This window comes from Drosophila albomicans, chromosome 3, assembly GCF_009650485.2.
Source record: "Drosophila albomicans strain 15112-1751.03 chromosome 3, ASM965048v2, whole genome shotgun sequence".
Classification (NCBI taxonomy): Eukaryota; Metazoa; Arthropoda; class Insecta; order Diptera; family Drosophilidae; genus Drosophila; species Drosophila albomicans.
Window position 1 is genome coordinate 11,109,126 of NC_047629.2, and position 19,812 is coordinate 11,128,937.

The 19,812-nt window shown below is 38.2% G+C and overlaps 2 protein-coding genes and 1 long non-coding RNA gene across 6 annotated transcripts; 2 read left to right on the forward strand and 1 right to left on the reverse strand.

The window, feature by feature from the left end:
- Positions 1-261: 261 nt before the first annotated feature.
- Positions 262-8,245, forward strand: LOC117569050 (sphingomyelin phosphodiesterase). 3 transcript variants are annotated; one of them, XM_052004340.1, is made up of 8 exons: positions 262-776; positions 4,951-5,175; positions 5,250-6,552; positions 6,615-6,823; positions 6,887-6,966; positions 7,026-7,240; positions 7,294-7,479; positions 7,921-8,245. In XM_052004340.1, the coding sequence occupies exons 2-8, from the start codon at positions 5,088-5,090 to the stop codon at positions 7,976-7,978; spliced, it is 2,139 nt and encodes a 712-aa protein (XP_051860300.1). In that variant the 5' UTR covers positions 262-776; positions 4,951-5,087; the 3' UTR covers positions 7,979-8,245. The 3 variants fall into 3 exon arrangements, with proteins under 3 accessions (XP_051860300.1, XP_034105943.1, XP_034105944.1); XM_034250052.2 differs by lacking the exon at positions 7,921-8,245 and adding an exon at positions 7,661-7,874; XM_034250053.2 differs by lacking the exon at positions 7,921-8,245 and adding an exon at positions 7,661-7,874 and having other exon boundaries at positions 262-429.
- LOC127565521 (uncharacterized) lies at positions 7,892-8,357 on the reverse strand. Its single transcript, XR_007954843.1, has 2 exons — positions 8,244-8,357; positions 7,892-8,034 (listed from the first exon to the last, which is right to left on the reverse strand). It is a non-coding gene; the product is annotated as an uncharacterized LOC127565521 (long non-coding RNA).
- Positions 8,358-9,905: 1,548 nt separating this feature from the next.
- LOC117568596 (microfibril-associated glycoprotein 4-like) lies at positions 9,906-13,887 on the forward strand. 2 transcript variants are annotated; one of them, XM_052004005.1, is made up of 4 exons: positions 9,906-10,011; positions 12,654-13,371; positions 13,436-13,498; positions 13,560-13,887. In XM_052004005.1, the coding sequence occupies exons 1-4, from the start codon at positions 9,946-9,948 to the stop codon at positions 13,565-13,567; spliced, it is 855 nt and encodes a 284-aa protein (XP_051859965.1). In that variant the 5' UTR covers positions 9,906-9,945; the 3' UTR covers positions 13,568-13,887. The 2 variants fall into 2 exon arrangements, with proteins under 2 accessions (XP_051859965.1, XP_034105237.1); XM_034249346.2 differs by having other exon boundaries at positions 12,654-13,498.
- The last annotated feature ends 5,925 nt before the right edge of the window (positions 13,888-19,812 follow it).

A 19,812-nucleotide genomic window follows, 5' to 3' on the forward strand; every position in this document is an offset into this window, starting at 1 on the left:
CAGTTTCCGTTTTTCCACTTGTTCTTACTTAGATAAGCATCACCCTAATTAATGTCGAGAATTACTGAAGCGAACATACAAGCCAAACAATTCATCACGCTCCTATTGTGAACTTAATGAAATGAGAATATCGAAAGCTTACGCTCTTCAGCGCTCTCTCTTTCGCTCTTTGCTTCTTTGACTCTCTGAACAGCTGTTTGGCTTTGCAAGCTTGACTCGAAAGCTGCCGCCTTTATGTTCAGCTGCAGTTGCTCAGTTGTTGCTTGGGCTTCGTGCTGAGCAGTTGGATTGTAGTTTCGCTCTTTCGGTAAGACAACAAGCGCGCGCGTGTGAACCGACAAAGGCAGCCAGCCAATCGGGTGAAATCTACGACTACACCAACAACAACACGGGAACGGTCACGGGGACGGGCGCAGACACAAGCGGCGGGTACGTGTCTCTTCTTTAATCAGTGTTCGTCGCTTCAATAGTTTAGCGCATGCCAAAAGTGTTTTGAAAAGCAGTGAGAAAATTGTAAAATAAATAATGTAAAAATCAAACAAAGCGAAATGTAAATAAATGAGGCCAATCCACAAAAGAGAGTGGCGAATTATGGCACATGGTTTATAAATAGAAAAGCGGCTACAAAAGAAAGAAAAAGTGGCAAAACCAAAATCAAAATACAACAGAAAAATCAAAAACCAAAGCCAACACAACAATCAACTCAAATCAATAGAGCAGCTTTAGTTTCTCTCGCTTCTGTGTTAATTGAGCAAAGTTCTCTAAATTCATCACAGGTAAAACCATTTAAGATAAAAGTAAACCATAACCCATAACCCAGTCAAAATATAAACCAGTTGTGTTTGTTACACATTTCGCAAGTGAAGGAAAAAACAACAACAACACTTTTCACTTGTCCACAATATGTCGATTTACGCATGCGCAACTGTCGCCTGTCGTCGTTGTCTGTCGGTGTAAAGCTTTTCAGTTAGCTTTTATGTGCAGCTTGCAAAATCTGTATTACGACGTGCTGTCGTCGTCGAGTTGACAGTTCGTAGATTGATCAACTGTTCAACTGTTCATGTTGTCAATCGGTCAACTTGCAGAGCGGCTGTTTCACTTTTCTTGTTCGCTGTGAAACAACCGTTTTGTTTGGCCTCGCATTCTGAAGCTACTGTTCTCGCTCTCCCTCTCTTCCTGTATCTTGTATCTGCCTCTCCCTCTCCCTCTCGCTCACTCTTTTGCTAAGTTCGTTTCACTCTCGCAGTAAATCGACATTTGTCATTCCGTGTGACATACGCAAGTCTTCTTTGGGTCTGGTTACGCAGCGCTTTCATTAGTTTTGGCCGCCTTTGGCAGTTGCTCTTTTGTTTTTAGTCTTCAGTCCGTTTTTGTTTTTGGTTTTGTTTTCCCGTTTTTGTTTCTATTCCAAACGTGAGTAACTTATCTGCATACTTAATTAGATAGTGCTAACTATATAAATATAGGCCGACCTCAGACTTAGCCAACCACTATCATTCTCGCAAGCTGTCAGTTTCACACCTTCTGACCACATATGAGAAAATTACGAGTACAATCGGAAAATGCAAATCATCTGGTTACATTGGAACGTGACAGAAATCTCTTATCAGCAATTGGATTAATATGGGCATTATTGTGATTCCATTTGCGTAATTCTGCCTGCAAAAAGAAAAGAAAGTCAAGTAAGTGACTTTCAGGTGCGGCTGAGTTCTAAAAATATTCCAAGAATTTAACAAGTTTCTACATATTGAGGCCACTGAGGTCATTAGCCAAAAGTGAACGGGAATACATAATTAAGAAATATGAAATTAAAAGAATTGCATTTAATTAATGAATACTCATTTCTTAATTATCTTTGTCATTAGCGGCAAAAATGATTATTATGCACTGTCGTTTGTACCATCACGCATCAGGCAAAAGATATCACTTTTATTTTCACTCTTAATTATTACATATAACACAAGAAAAGTTAATTTAAGCATTACATGCAGCGTGACGACTGCACCGTTATTTAATAACGACATAAAAAACCGTAAATAAACACTAAGAAACTAAAAACAACGAGCTACATAATCGAGTCATAGAGTGTAACTGTGGAACTGGGCTTTGTTCGCTATTTAGCACATTTCTCCATTTGAATCATTTTCAGCCAGAAACAAAATTGTATATACGATAAAGTAAAAAAAAAAATAATATATTTTTCTAAAGAAAGTGAAAGTTTTTTTTTTTTTTTGGGTGTGATTGCCGTACGGAATTTTTGTGCGTCGTTATGTCGAGTGTCTGTTGTCTGTTGTCGCTGGGCTCGATTATAAGCTAATGGATATGGCTTTTCGGCACACGTTGGGCCGCTCGGAGAGCGTGGATTGATTGAACAATGAAAACTCTTAAGGTCTGAGAATCACCGTGACTAATGACTTGATGCTTGTCATAGTGCAAAGTTGTCTTCAGTTAAAGGTTTAAGCACTAACCTTTCCCAAAAATGAAAACTGAAAACTAGTTTAGTTTGCATTGTGAGGAAAACTCATGAAATGTTTTCCCAGCACCCATTGTGGTCGATTAGTGCAAAGTTGACTTTAGTTTGTAGCAGACACTTTCGATTTTCGCATAAAACGAAATCACAAGAAACACAAAATAAATATAATGAACAATGAAAGGCCGCGCAATTTTTTCTTGTTTTGTTTTTTTTTTGCATTTAGTTTCGGACCCTACTATTCACTTATTTCTTATTACACACCATCTCGTTGACGATTTCACTCCATGTGTGAGAGGCCAATGTACCATCATCCCGTGCCCCGCCTCGCCCCGTATCGCCTCGATCCGCCTACCCCCTTAACTAAAAGTCTGCTGTCTGGTCGGCACGACACAACACAACACAACACGGTATGCCAATTACCCATTACGATGCGAGTAAGCACATGCTGCGCGGCATTGGGACAAACCGAACCAAGACCAAGTCACCGAATCACCGAATCACACCCGAGTGTTGCCCCGGCACCCCGCCCCTTGCAGAGCGAGACAGCGAGTTCATTGAAATTATGCATATTGTGCGCACACAATAAACAGACACAAATGGTCTTAAGGTTATCTGTTGGACGTTGCAAACAAATCAATTTGTATAGCGATCCAACATCGGGCTATCATGTGACGCTCCCATCTGGGCATTATCGCTGCGACTCGGTTTGCAGCGGTTAAAGGTGGATTACAAAAACAAACAACAAGTACTCTTTACTATATTTTGATTAAATCAACACTAAGTATGTCAAGCATGGATTAATCAACAAATTCATTTGTTGATTTTCTTATGGTTCAATTGAATTTCATTCTTAAGAATCAGAATAACCCCTTCCAGTTAAACATTTTGTTGCAAGTATTGCAACTATTTATTTGCAATAATAATAACATTTCTCTGACTGACACAAAGGAAAGGTATTGTAAATGCAATATGACGCTGCCTCGAGTAACTACACAAATATTTCCATTGCAATTTCTTTGACGATTGTGTGATTTGTGAAATATGAATATTTCACTGTGGGTTCATTGGGCAATGCTGTTTGTCATCGAGCAGAAACTTCTGGCCTTTAGGGGATGCAAAATCAATTTGTCAATTTCTGTTAAGGGCGAACGCGTATTCAAACTTTGACAGCACTTAAAAACTCGTTAACTGCATGTGTCAGACATGTTTAGCCACCCACAACACACACACACACACACACACTGGCAAACCGTTTTTGGAATGTGGAATGTCATTTGATGAGCGTGTGTGTGCGGTTGCAATGCCATTACTGCAACTGCAACACTTTTGTTTACTAAAATGATTTATGTGATGTGCGTTTGTTTTCTTTCCGTTTCTATTCCTATTTGGCACGTGTTTACCTAAACAAGTCAACCGATTACCTATAACAAAATAGCATCAGAAAGATTAATCTTTGATTAAATTCTTATTCATAGACATCTTATTACTAAACATAATGCAACTGTCTTTAAATTTGGTATTCGAGAGAGTACTATGGCAAATAAATATGCTTTTATTTTCTTTTCGATCTTACTCCATTGACATCAGTTTACTTAAATGAGTCAACTGATTACCACCTACAAAATACCATCATAGAGATTAACCTATGATTAATAAATTTCTTTCCTGCCCCATAAATTCATAGTGATCTTCTTACCTAACATAAAGCTAAACGGTCTTTAGTTTCGGTATTCGAGTGAGTACTATAGCAATTAATCAATGTTTACATTTAAAAAGGTTGTTGATAAGCATTGGGGTGAAAGCGGATTAAGCTTGATTTGAAACATGGATTCAAAGATCAATGGCCTCTTTGTTTTCTTACTATGATAATTATTATCAAAGTTTTTAATAACAATACAACAGTATATAATAAATAATAATATTATATTTATATTTAATATCTATGTAAACAGAAATAATACTAATACGCAATTCGTTTTGATTATGCTGTGAATATTAAATCATTATGATTATAATATATTATGGCATTTTATGGTATATTTTATTTTACTTAAGTATTTTGAAGTGAAATGGTAATTTTTTGTGTTTTATGGTGATATTTTTATTGCGAGTGATTTTAATTTTTGTCCTAGTTTTGAACTCTCAAATAAGTAGAGAATTTTAAATCGTTCCATCTTTACAACGATTGTATGCTGACCTCAAAACACTTTCTTTTTTGCAATGTTGTATTCCGTGGTTCTTAATACGTAAAGATATAGAAAAGCAGTTCATAAGTGCGTCCATAGTGGCCAAGATTTCAATGACATGACAATAAGGGAGGACCAACCAACATATATGTACATATTATATCTACATACATGTCATACTTTATGTATGAACATAAACGATACACAGCGTAAACAAGTTTATCACATTTCATGATCGCTTATGTTTCGTCTTTCCTTTTTATTGGTTTTTGTGTAACACACAAAATGTAGGTCAAGTGGGGCTACCTCTGTGAATACCTGGCTGGGCCGGCGAAGCAGCAGACACAGTGAATTGAGCAGCGGCTAGTGTGAGTCTGAGTCTGCAGAGAGAGCACAGCCAGCAGCTGAGGCTGCAGACGAGGCAAGTTATGACACCGACACAGCAGATGGTCAACCGGCAAATCTGCTGGCTCATTGCGGCACTTGCGATTGCAGCAGGTCTTACAGTTATCGAAGGTATGTACCCGGGGGCAGCTGGGGAGGGGAAGTTCTGACCACTTCTCAACACGACATTTTCAACAATCCAACAGGTCTGCCCTTTCTCTACACAAATGCGCGGGCGCCGATCAACTGGACGGAGCCAGAGCTGGACGACTGGCGTATTGAGGTGCAACCTCGGAGCATAATCCCGCATGTGGAGCTCAAGTACCATGCCAACCGCACCAATAGCGAACCCTCCGACAGCGATGCCGAGTTCCTCGAGAGGCTGCGCGCTCTCAAGAGGAATCGCACCTCGGCTCGAATGTTGTGGTACGATGCCACGGCTGGAGATGGTCTGACGTATCCACCATTTGTGGATAAGGCACTGAAGCTGTTTAACCTCAAGCAGGTGGCATTCGAAATCGAGAACAGCGTCATGTCGAAGGTGTCCTGCACGGCATGCAAGGCAGGTGCTGGACTGCTGCAACACTACATCAAATCCGGCAAAACGGAAGCGGAGCTCATGAAGATGATCGCTCAATATTGCACTAATCTGAGCATACAGAGTCCTCGAGTATGCGAAGGCGTGGCCCAGCTCTTTGGCAGCGAGGTCATCTATGTACTGCAGCGTGTCAATCTCGGTCCCGATGAGCTCTGCAGCTTTATTATTGGCGATGGCTGCGGCGATGTCTACAATCCCTACCATGAGTGGGAGGTTATATTTCCGCCAGTACCGAAGCCTCCTCGCCTATCGGAACTGCCCATGCCCATGGAAGCGGCACCGTTCTTCAAGGTCCTCCACATCTCCGACACCCACTACGATCCGCACTACGTCGAGGGTGCAAATGCGGATTGTAATGAGCCGCTTTGCTGCCGCCTGAGCAGTGGTCGAGCTGCGAATCCCAATGCTGCGGCTGGCAAGTGGGGAGACTACAGGAAGTGTGATACACCCAAGCGAACGGTGGACAATATGCTGGCTCACATCGCTGAGACGCACAAGGACATTGACTACATTCTGTGGACGGGGGATCTGCCACCTCACGATGTGTGGAATCAGACGAAGCAGGAAAATCTGGAGATCATTAAGGAGACGGTTAAGCAGATGACTGAGAAATTCCCTGGCATTCCTATCTTTCCGGCCCTGGGCAATCACGAGAGTGCCCCGGTAAACAGTTTCCCTCCACCCTATGTTAACCAGGTTGACATATCCATTAACTGGCTGTATGATGAGCTCGATGTCCAGTGGCGTCGCTGGTTGCCCCAAAGTGTTTCCCATACCGTGCGACGAGGTGCCTTCTATTCGGTGCTGGTACGTCCTGGATTCCGCATCATTTCGCTTAACATGAACTACTGTAACAACAAAAACTGGTGGCTGCTCCTCAACTCTACGGATCCCGCGACGGAGCTGCAATGGTAAGAAAACAATTAACTTTAGATCTTACTCTAGATATCTCTCTATCTCTTTGTCGATTTAGGTTCATCTATGAGCTGCAGAGTGCCGAGTTCTCCAATGAGAAAGTTCACGTTATAGGCCACATACCTCCCGGACACTCGGACTGCTTGAAAGTCTGGTCACGTAACTTCTATAAGATCATCTCACGCTACGAAAGCACAATCACGGCACAGTTTTATGGCCACACGCACTTTGATGAGTTTGAAATGTTCTACGATCCTCATGATCTGAGTAAGTTGTCGAATGGGGGATCATTTTAAATTGAATTAATTTATTTACTCGTTCTGTTTTCAGCTCATCCCAACAGCATCGCCTACATCGGACCCTCTGTATCGCCGTACTATGATTTGAATCCCGGATATCGCATCTACTACGTAAGAACTGAAATATTGAATTAATTTAAAGCCAGTAATTTAATGACATGGGATTTTAGGTGGACGGTGATCATGATATGACGACTCGTCTAGTTATTGATCATGAGTCATGGATCATGAATCTGAAGGAAGCAAATCTGTACGGTTACCCGATCTGGTACAAACTTTACACCGCAAGGGCTGCTTACAACATGAAGGCTCTGAGGCCCAGTGATTGGGACAAGCTTCTCAATGAATTGACGGACAATCAGGAACTATTCGAGATGTACTACAAGTATGTAAGCTAACGTTATTAAATGCTCAGATATTAATAGCTCCATTCATTAGAAACTACTGGAAGAATTCACCGGCTCGACCTACCTGCGATGCTGAGTGCAAAAAGCGAATGCTATGCGATTGCAAGAGCGGAAGATCCCATGATCGTCGGCATTTCTGCGCCGATGTCGAGTCCAAGATCGATGAGGGTTCCTCGAAGTCATGGAAGTCCTGGTTTTATCGCGGCCTAACCAATTCGTATGTATCGTCTAGATAGAATCATTTATGTGCTTCGTCCGTGTCCATTGTGTTGTTGGTTTATTTGGGTTGTTGTTTGTGCTTAAGCTGTGTTGGTTGTTGCTTGTTGCTTGTTGATCACTGTAAGATCGTGCAATTAATTCATTTCTTTCTCCTTGGTTTGGGCTTACACTTGGAGCAGCGTTGAAGAGACTACACCACAACCGGAAATTGAGAACAGTAATTGGGAGCCATTGGATGTGGTCTATGGCACATTTGGTTAAGGTTGCACACAAACACTATGTAAATATTTTTATATAAGTATATTTTATAGCCTAACTTGGTTGAAGGTTGCTTACTTATGTATTACGCTTTAATGTTTTTGACACATATAATATAAAACTGACAATAAATGACCATATATTGTACGTCCTTCGCACTTGCCACATCTCTTTTAAACAGTTACAGCCTGATTTCATCGATTACCTACCTGCCCAAGTATCTGCTGGGCTATGGCTGAGCAAGTATTCCCCGCTTTCGTCACATTCGGACCAGGTCAATGGAACATACAGTCAACTGCGAGTCAAAGCATATCGAATCAGTGCAAATTTCAACAATTACACAATAAGTTTACTATGTGATAATTAGTAATTAAACTAAACTAACTACCCATATACATATATGATTACGTTAATGTTTATGATTATGTCAACGTTTATGTCTACGCAATGCCCTGTGGCTCAACAACCGACTGCCTCTAGACTCTCCAGCCCCTTCATACTCACAGAGTCAAAGAACAATAGTCATTAAATTAGTCTCGTCATCATCGTCACCGTCGTCATCAGAATCTTCGTCATCGTGGGCGTCGTCATCGAATTCCCAATGCCAGCTCATTGATTGCTCACTTTTGATTTGAAAGGACGCCAGTTGAACAAAAAGTAATGAAAATATGGAACAAATTATGTTGTAGTCTTTTTAGAATTAATTAATACAAATTAAGATAGTCTTATTCGTAAATAAAGTGCAATTAATGTAATGAGATTAAAACTAATGTTTATTACTGACCAGATAAAATAATCTTTATGAAACAATGTAATTCAAATATAACGTTCACTTAAAATAGTAGTGCTGTAAAATATCGTTGTAATAACAGTGCACCGCGCTGCGCACGCTTCATAGAGCTTTAACAGATACAGCTGTTTTAACATTTTAGCATTTCACCTTAGCGGCACAGTGGTGAATTCGACTTTGTATTCAAACTCCTCGATTGTGGTGAATTGCTGCTGTAACGGTTAAAATACTCAGCATACAATTTTTCGCTCGATGTTCTTTTTTTTTTGTTTTTATTTAAGTAATATGTTAATTGAACTTTAATATGAGTATACTTGGAATATAAAAGAGTTATCAAGTTATTAAAATACAAATAAATTAAAAATAAAATACATTTTAAACTTTATTATATTGAAAAACATTTTAAAAATGAAAGTAGAGAGCTTCGTATATTCAATACTTTGATTATTAATTTGGCGTTTTTAGAATAGTTTTTAAATTTTTAATTATGAAATCAAGTAATTAGCTAAAGTATTTGGAAAACTCGAAAAAAAGATTACGAAAATGACGTAGCTTGTAATTTACATTTTTCTGTAAAGAAAAGTAGAATAAATCTCCCAAAACTTCAAAAGAAATACCTTAAATTGAAAGATGAGGTCGGTATTTTGGCCATTGATGAATGAGAAATTAAAGTGCTGTTAACTTGCAGTTTACTACAAACTTCATCAAAGTATTTTGAAAATGGAACTTAACTTAACCTTATACATGCACATATTGACATATTGCCAGAGATCGATGTACAACGCATGGCATCTAAGTGGGTTTAATAATTAAATAATAATTATTCATAGGCTTCCATTTAATATTGCGCTAATATACTTGATGGTTTTTATTATATAATTTTTAATTAATCAATAATATTTATTTCTTAATGACGACAGCCCATAGCCGAAGTTAAATAATCAAATTTATAATAAATATCTCCAATTTAAATATTTATACAAACTGTCAGAATCAATTCAATTATGGTGTCGTACATTAATAATGTTTCCCTTGAACTAACTTCAATTTATTTTAAAACAACAATTTAATTTTCTCTGATAAAAAAACAAGAATTAAAATCCAAGACGCATGTAATGTGAAATTACTATAAGATGAAAATAAACCTTTGCACAATTTGTTATACCAAACGATTTCAGCATAAGAAGTGCAAAGCACTCCAACACAATAAAAATATTTATATAAAAAGATGCTACACATGGGGGTTAGAGAATTTATAATTTCATTATTGACGTTTAATGACAATCTGATTAAAACGTTTATTATCAGTTTATAGTATAAACTGTGCATTTATTATTTGACGCTAATCTAATTTTTCCAGTTAATTTTCAGCTATTGGCAAGTCAAGTTAGCTAAAGTAGTGCGAATTTAAGTAAAATGTTTTCTAAATATATTTTGCTGCTGTTTCTTGCTTTTGCAATTAAAAAGTCTTTCTGTGAATCGGTAAGTGAGCGTGTATTAAGTGATATTTCAGTAGATTAGCTAAAAATTGCATTTATTTGTCAGCTGATAAGCGATCACTTAGCAGTTCAATTGCGCTGCTGTTGCTGCTGCTGCTCGTTCTCAGTCAAGCCAGACTATATATAGACAATCTGATATTCATGCATTGAGGCATTCATCTGACTCATTTGATTCGTTTTAATTTGTACAAAGAATAGAAGGGGAGGGGAGGAAGTTGCCTTTATTATGTGTGTCCAAGGACAATGGAAATGGGCCAGCGAACTAGCAAAACACATTTTGATTGCTCCATGTATAGTAACTAAGCAGGATGCGCAGAGTGCAAAAGGACCACTATAACATGGCAAAGGGAAAGGGCGAGGACTCAGGACCCATTCTCACATTCACAAGTTTGTTGTGTCAACCCGCTGCTTGGTTTTGCTTGAGTTGCGTGCGTGTTTTCCCGCATTGTAGATAAGACACGCAATGCAGCGCAGTCGCCGTTGCCGTCGACGTCAGCTGCGATGCCAACGTCGACGGCGACGTCATCACCTTGTGTCTGCCAATGCATGAGTGGGTGTTTCGTATGTGAGTGTGTGAGTGTGTGTGCGAGTGCCGGCATGGCTTGTGGGTGCTTCCCCGGCAGCTTGTCATTATCCCTTTGTCACATACAAACACATGCATACACACCAACGTCAACATACACACTTACACGCTGAGCAAGCAAAACAATTCCGTTTACATTTCCCACATTCCTCATACGCCCTCGCCCCACCCCAAAGCACACACACACACACACGCACGCCCAACCGAAATTCGTGCGGAGCGCACCGCTTTTTTGCTTTGCATACTTTTCAGAGGCGCTGCTGTTGCTGCTGCTGTTGCTGGGAACCGCACACATGTGCGACAAACAAACAACAAGCAGCAACAACAACAATAGCAACAACAACGGCAACAGCATCAATAACATCAACAGCAAACAGCTACGAAATGCGTGCAAATTTTTAGAAAAATATACAAACACATCAGAGCGAGAGTCGGGCGTTATCTCATGCAGCAGGCAGCGCACACAGAACGATCCGATGCCGATGCCGCTTAAATGGCGCTTAACATATTTGATTTTTTGTTTGTTGTTTATTATTATTATTGCTATTGCTGCTGCTGCTGTTGTTGTTGTCAGCATTGTTTGCTCTGTTGCTTATGCGGCGCTGAAAAATTTATTTGTGCAATTCAACAAATCGCAGCACTTAACCCCTTACTAGCAATGAGTTCTAGAAATCCGGAAAGAACTAGTTCACTTATATTGCACATCTACAATTTAAATATTCTAGTGTTCACAAATATTAGAAAAACGAGGTGTTATTTCATTATTTATAACAAGTAAGAAAGCTACAGTCGAGTGTGCTCGACTGTGAGATACCCGCTACCCATTTTGAATAAAAGCAAAATGTTGCGATATTATTCTCAAAGTATACCAAAAATACTACAAAATACTAAAAATATACCAAATAGTAAATTTTGTATATCAATATAGTACCGAATTAAAAATATAATATACCATAGACGACACAATATACCAGATTGTCAGCCAAAACAACTAACACCCCTAGTAAGTAGGCCTTTTTGCCCATACAAAAGTATTCCTTTAATAGCTCCGACAATTTTTATCTGATCGCAACCAAATATTCAGGAATCACAACTACTATAGTTATTATTGTATAAAACTCGCTTTAAATTCTAGCTTTAAAATTAATCTTGTTATTCGATTTTTTTTATTTACGTGGTCGTGGCAAAAATTTGAAACAAATTTGATCTGCGTGCAAACATAACAAATGTTGTCTAAAAAATTATAGCTCTAATTCTTATAATCTCTGAGATCCAGGGTTTCAGACAGACGGACAGACAGACAGACAGACGGACAGCCGGACATGGCTAGTTCGTCACGGCTGTTGACGCTGATCAAGAATATATATACTTTATAGGGTCGGAGATGCCTTCTTCTACCTGTTAAATACATTTCCTGCCGGCATAAAGTTATAATACCCTTCTACCCAATGGGTAGCGAGTAGAAAAAGCAACAACTAAGAAAGCTTCACTCAAGTGTGCTCGACTGTGAGATACCCACTAACCGTTAGCAGACAAACCATATTTACATTTAAGTATACAAAAAAATATTGAAATATACCGGAATGTATATTTGATATATACATAGATATATCAAGTGCTGTCAAGTAGAATTATTGAATTACACCAAATTAATATACCGAAAAAATACTGAAATATATATCAGAGGAGATGTATGTATATTTGGTATATTGAAATAACAAGTGCTGTCAAGAAGAATTATAGCGCTATATTCTATAGTTTATACACGGATAGGAAAACGGATGGACAGACCAACATGGAATTTTCGGCTTAGTTGTTAACTCTGACCAATAATACATAGGTATACGTTATGAGGTAAACATAACCCGCTGACACAATGTACCCTATAGATTGGAGGTATAAAGACCCCAGACTATTCGTCATTCTGTCTGTCTGTTTGTGATCATAACAACTAGTTAGATTAACCTAGTTTAGTTTTCATTCCTCAAATAAACTTTACTGCAAATGTCTAACAAATTTTTACCACTCCATCAAATATTTAGTTTTGCCATAACACAAAAAAACTGGACTCTGAGTGCGCATCATATTGCTACGAGGCTTGCAAACCTTTGCTCCAAATGGCACCCGAATGCTATCGGAAAGATGCGGAGATAGCCAAACTAAAGGATCAGGTGGCAGAGCTACGGAAGCAGATAGCAATCCAGGAGGCAAAGGATTCCCTCTGTATAAGCCAAAGATCAGTTGTATCGGAAATTAAAGCGCTTTTTGACAAATGCTCAATGCCGGATAAGATGAAAGACACAACTCCGAAGCTCAAAGCTGAGACTATTTTGAAAGAAACTAAAGTTACAGAATTGACGCAATTCAAAAGTAAATTTAATGAATCGATTAGTTATCCCGACAACTGTGAACAATCAACGGGCATAAAAACTATACAAGTAGCCGGAATATTAAGACCCTTTCAGGTATTCTGTGATAATATAACAAACGATTTTCCATGGATTGTTATGCAACGTCGAGTTGGAAGAACTGTTGACTTTAATAACTATTGGTATAATTATGCCAATGGCTTTGGAGACATCAATGGTAGCTATTTTATTGGATTGGAGAAAGTCTTCAGACTCACATACACACAACCCTACGAATTGTATATTCACCTGGAAGCCTTCGATGGTACGATTGGCCATGCAAGATATAACCACTTCTTAATATCCCGTGAAACGGGCCAGTACCGACTATCTCAGCTGGGAAATTTTACTGGTGACGTATACGATGCAATGTCAGACTATCTGAATGCAAAATTTTTCACATTTAATAATGATAGTCGCGATAGATGTGCTACCAAGATGTCAAGTGCTTGGTGGTACAAAAGTTGCGATATTTCAAGGTGAGTATTGTTATTATGCTGAAATCTACATAATCTAGTATGTGATCTTCATTTTGTTTAGCAATCTGAACGGGCGTTACTCTGATTTTGAAATTAATAACGCCTTCGGCATTTGGTGGAAGAACTTCAGTGGAGGTCGCACTTTAAAGTCGGTTAAAATGTTAATTAGGCCAGCTCATTAAAATGCCTCACAGTGGCTCGAATTCGCAAAGCTCGATGCAAAGAATTATAACCTTCGAATTATCTAAAATGTGGGAATAATACTATTTGTAGCGTATCATAAAACATACAGAATTTGAATGTCTTAACTTAAAATTATTTAATTTTCTCCAATGTTATAATTAAATTGCTGAACTGTAAAAAACAAATTTAAACAATGATCTTGAATATTGCAGTTTCTTAAAATTATATTTGAAATAAATCTATTTGAATAATTTCTCAATTATTGTAAATGTGGCTGTAATCGAATGGAAATAAGAAATATACATGGAGTATATTTTAAATATCATAGTATACCGATATACCATTTAAAGAATTTAAGTATATTTTCAGCATATTGATGTGTTATACTTGAGCTCAGTTCGTATAGTTTCGTTTTTATACCCGCTACCCATAAAGTATTATTACTTTGTGACTCCACCAAATGTATGGAGTATGTATGGAGAAGGAGTCATCTCCGTCCCCTTAAAGTATTTATACATATATATGTTATTTTCGATCAGCGTCAACAGCCGAGACAATACAGATATGTTCGTCTATCCGTGTGAAACACTAGATCTTAGAGACTACAAGAGATAAAACTATAAATGCCGCAATTCTTTGTTAACTGTTGCGCGCAGATTCAAATTAAATTTTAGCCCCGACCACTTCTGGCCCAATAAATCAAAAAATCCGAATAGCAGTCGTAAATTTGAGCCTAGTGACACGATTCATAAATAAGGCTTTTATGATTCCGGATTTGGTTATGATCGAATAGGGAAATAATTTCATACGCCAAAAAAAAAAAAAAAACGATTGCTGCAGTTGGGTCTTTCGATCTGCTTCGATTGACAATCTGGCATACTTTGTACTTTATGGTATATACTTTTGAGTATAATAGTATATCTATGTTACATATTAAATATAGCCCTAAGTATAAAATTTACTTATCTGGTATATTTTTACTGAAAATGGGTAGCGCATATATACAATAATAATTATAGTCTTTATGATTTCTAAAAATTTGGCTGCTATCTGGTATATTTTGCATGAATGTGGTACTATATTAATATACCAAATATAGCCTTCTGTTAATTTTTAGAAATTTTGCATAAAACTAATTTGGTATATTTTAAAATGAATACCGAGCTCTTTTGCTTTTATGCAAAGTGGGTTGCGGGTATCTCAAAGTTCGCACTCTCGATTTTAGCTTTCTTACTTTATGCTATTTTGAAAAGTTCTTATTAGAAATAGTCTCAAATATAAAAATATTGTAAGTTGTGCAGTCTAAGAAGTCTATAATAGACTTTCATTGTTCAAACTACAACTAAAAAAATAGCTTTATTTTCGTTCGAAGTTTTTGGCTAGAAATTTTAAATTTCCATAACATATTAAAGCTCGCTCTTTGAGTACTGTGAAATTCATCACAATAAAAAGAATGATCATGTAATTGAGTGACCAGTGAATCTTTATCATTGTGCAGACAGTGGGTTAATCTGTCTATATTGAACCACTTTCGAGATCTCATTTGAATGCCGAAACACGTTTTTAAATAAATGAACGCATTAATTATTTTAGCACGCATAAATCGCTAAGCTGTCGATGTCGATTGCAATGTTTTTCTTCTTGTGACCACGCCCATTAGCCACACACCCGCCCACAAACAGAAACACACACACACTAGCACACTCACAAATAAACACACATGCAGATACAGGGATTTTTATTAGCTACGCATAATTGCTGCGGCAATAAAGTTGCTGTCGTTGCTGCTGCTGCTGCTGTGGCTGCTACCAACTAGGCACATGGACACGGACATGAACATTGTGCCGCGCGTGACCCGACAACATAACGACATTTAAGTAGCCACCACAGCTGTGGGCAGTGGGCGGTGGGCGCTGGAGAGTGGGTGTGGCTGACTACTGATGTAACTTAACCATGTTTGGCAACATGTTACAAAAAATTGATGCGACTGTTGTTGTCGTTGCAGCTGCACACACACACACACACACACATACACACACAACACAACATACGAGAACAGCAGCAACACTATGTATTTGTAGCTGCTGAAAAACCTTGTCAAATATTTGCCAAAATTTATTGACGATTCGTTCAACACGGCGTATGCGTAATACCCCATGTCCTTAAATCTTGCCTTCCGCTTGGCATCGTTTGTTGGTGCCAGCAACAGCAGCAGCAGCAACAGCAACAGCAGCAGCAACAATCAATCCTCTCACACTTGCTCTGCCAGATCAGCACTCAGTGCTATGAGCTGCATTTGATAGCTGACTGAGCAAGAATAACAACAACAACAGCAACAATAAGAACTGTTGATGCTGCCTTTGTTGTTGCCGTGTAAAACGCAAAAGAAAATTATATTTAATTACTCAAGCAAAAGCATGACAACTGCAAACGTTGACAGTCACAGACACATACAACACGCCGCTGACTGAGCACGCGGAGCGTTGCGGAGAGTGGAAGGGAGGGAGGGTGATAGGGAGTGAAGGAGGTAGGGGACGCTGCCTGCCCTGGGTGCGGACTGTCAGCTTGTCAGCAGCAGGCGCCAATGCCAAGCGGCTGGTCAGCTTTTTTCTCTCCTCTCTTTTTTTTAAATTTATATTTAAATTGTTGGAATAAATATGCCTCAGAAGTAGGAGAGGAACTGCAGAGCTGAGGGGGGACAGAGGCGTGGCAAGCATGCAGTTGCAGTTGGCAGCTCTGTCAGCTTCTAAACAAAAGCCGCAAAAACAAATGTTGTGCTACTAAGTACGAGCGGCTTTCTTTATGTTTTAGGAATTGAAAACGAGGCCGAATAACGAACTAGAAAATTAAGAGTAGTTTTCTTATACCATTTATTATTTATATATTATTAAAATATATACCATTTATACCCAAATATACTATAATCTAACTTGTTATCACATTGATGACATCATACTCGCATATCTCTACGCTATAATATATAATTAATTATCGAATTATGACAATGCCATACGATAAAACTGATAAATGTGATAGTAAGCATTTCATTTAATCGTATTAGAATTTTCTTTTATGTTCACAATGAGGTAAAGCAAATAGAACCAGGCAAAGTTCACAGTCCACATGAAGTTTTTCGTTGAGCTATTTTCAGTGGGGTACAGGGGAAAACTGAAAATTATATAAATTGTCTAGCACTAATTTATTTCAACTAAAAATCAAAAAGGTGAAATGTAAGAATCATGAAACGTAGAAAGTGATTTACTTGGTATTTTGGTTGCACAGCTTATATTATGATTTTAGTTGGACCATTTTTTTTGATTTAACACACATTTGCGTAATTGTTCCAACTCGGAAAAGAATCTACAATACTTTCATTCTGATTTAAAAAAATTGTATTAGTAAACTCAAGATAATTTTGGAGGATTTTTGGCCTAAAAAGTGCGCCAAGAACATGAAAATCTTAATGTTAGATAACACATCAAGAAAATTTGATAATAAAAAGAAAATAAGATAAGAATCTTATTACAAGATCAAAAAATATTATGTAGGAAGGATTGCAGAATCTATAACCTAAATTTAGTATTTTTGGTTTTATTTTGAGAATTAGCATTTTTCAGACTAATGTTCTAAGTTTTAAGAATTTTTTCTTATAGGGGTTTTATTTAAAGAGCACAATTTTTAAGGCGAATGTTCTTGATTTTAAAAATTTGTTTTTTTCAGTGTATTTTTTACAAATTGCAGCTTTCATTGCTTTCAGTGTTTTTTGCTATGTTGAGATATTTCTGCCTGAGTTTGACAATCAGACAATAAAATAGGATATTATTTGATAATAAGAGATAACCATGTTAAAAAAATACTTTTGGATTTCATGTTAAATTGTAACCGCTTCGGATAATTGTGAGGTATTATTACCCATAGAGCAAACATATAACTATGTGCTTCCAGGAAATGTATGTAACAGATAGAAGGTCACATGTCCGACCTCATGAAATATATATATTTGGTTGTAATCAGATAAAAATTGTAGAAGTTATTTAAGAAATATTTTTGTAAGGATAAAAGCGCCTACTTTCTAGGGGTCTAAAATACTTTGGCTGACAATGTAGTATAATTTCCACTCTATGGTATATTTTGAATGTGTTACTATATCAATATTCCAAAGATATCATTCGGTATACAATATTTTTAGTATTTTTGCGGTACCGAACTGTTTTGCTTTTATTCATAATGGTTACCGGGTATCTCTCAGTCGAGCACACTCGATTGTAGCTTTCTTACTTGCTCAAATGCCAAATTTGAGAATTCATTGCCATAAGATAGCTGCCCTACAATGCTAATCTTAAGTTGAGCATTCTTTTTCTGTAGTTGTTGCACAGATTTCATTGGCATCATTGTTCGTCTCCCTCATCATCGTCATCCTCTTGGTTTTGGTTACCCCAACCTTTTTCTCCAGATTCACCTATTCACCTGCATAGAATCGCAAAGCGAAACCAGAGCGAACACGACTGGGACAGCAGAAAAAGTCAAAAGAAAAATAAGACAGAGTGCGAGAGAGAGGTAGAGACTAGAAAGAGGAGAGAAAGAGAGAGGGGAGGGGAGAAGGAGTGTGGAAAAAATCTCAGCTGCAAATGACTTGTATGCCATTGAGATAAACCCAAAAATTATTTATTTTTGCCATAAACTCGTAAAGGACTTTTGGCTTTGCCATTGTTGACTAGTCTCATGTGCCTGTGTATGTGTGTGTATTTGTGTGTGTTGCTGTCGTTTTCTATATGTTTTGTATTTGTATTTGTATTTCAGATTCCAACGCCAACACCAACACCAACAGCAATAGCAGCAGCAGCAACAACAACAACCACATTGGACAATGGCAACTAACTACAATTCCGTAGGCAATTAATTTAGCTGGAAAAACCAAAAATACAAAACAGACTCACAAACATTCAAACACACTCTCACACACATGTATAAACACGTGGCAAAAATATAAAATGGCCGCAGAGCCGTTGCCGACGTCGTCAGTCACTTGCAAAAATAAACCAAAAAAAAAAACAGAAAAAAAATGAAGAGAAAAGCGACAAAAAATAAAAGAAAACTTGAATGGAAATTCAATTGAGTGACATGAAAATGGAATTTTTCATATTTTGCTGTTGCTTCTACCGCTGTCTCTGGTGTTGCTGCTGTTTTTGCTGTTGTTGTTGTTGTTGCTACCATCAACTGCTGCTGCTGCTGAGTTGAGGCAAAGCGAAGCGAAACGTTTTGGCTGCCAGGCACATCACAAACACAATTTTCTGTTGTAGTAGTTGCTGTTGCCTCGCCTGTTGTTGCTGCTGTTGCTTTTGGCCGCAATAATAGTGAGAACAACAACAATAAACTAGCAAACCGTTTTACAGCAACAACAACAAAAACAACAGCAGGAGCAGCAGGCGACCCACACTCACACACACACTCACACATACACACAATCGCAACGCACAAACCAGCAACATCAGATTCTACTCTCTATCTCTCTCTCTCACTCTTTCACTCTCTTTGCCTCTCCCCTACCCCCAATTTCATTCGCTCTTTCTGTAGTTCTTGCGAGCTGCCCCCCAAAAAACGTTTGCGTCTGACATTTTCATAATTAGGTATTCAAAATCTTTAATAACGGTTACTCTTGCTGCCGCTGCTGCTGTTGCTGCCATTTGCCATTGCTGCTGTCGCTCTCATTGTTGTTGTTGTTGTTGTTGCTCGAGCTGTTGCTCAGACACAGACACACGCGTCTTTCTTAAACGTTTTTTTGTTGTCCTTGTATTTTAGTTTGCTTTTTTGTTTTTATTTGAGCTGCTGCTGTGGCTGTGGCTGCTGCTGCTGCTTTTGCCGCTGTTGCTGTTGTTGTTGCCAATGTTGCCACAAGTTTTTGTGTCTGTGGGGCATTACTCGCCGTAACACACACTCAGTTGGGTTTCGCCAGTATGCCGCTGTTACTGTCTGTAGGTTAAGCAAACGTCTGTCTATAGCTGCTGGCAGTAGATGTTGCAAGTGGCAGCAACAGCAGCAGCAACAGCAGCAAGCAAATTGCCGTTTGAGTCCTTTGAGTATTGCAATTATGTTACAGCTGTTTCCCAAATTTCGTCATCCCTATATTCCTA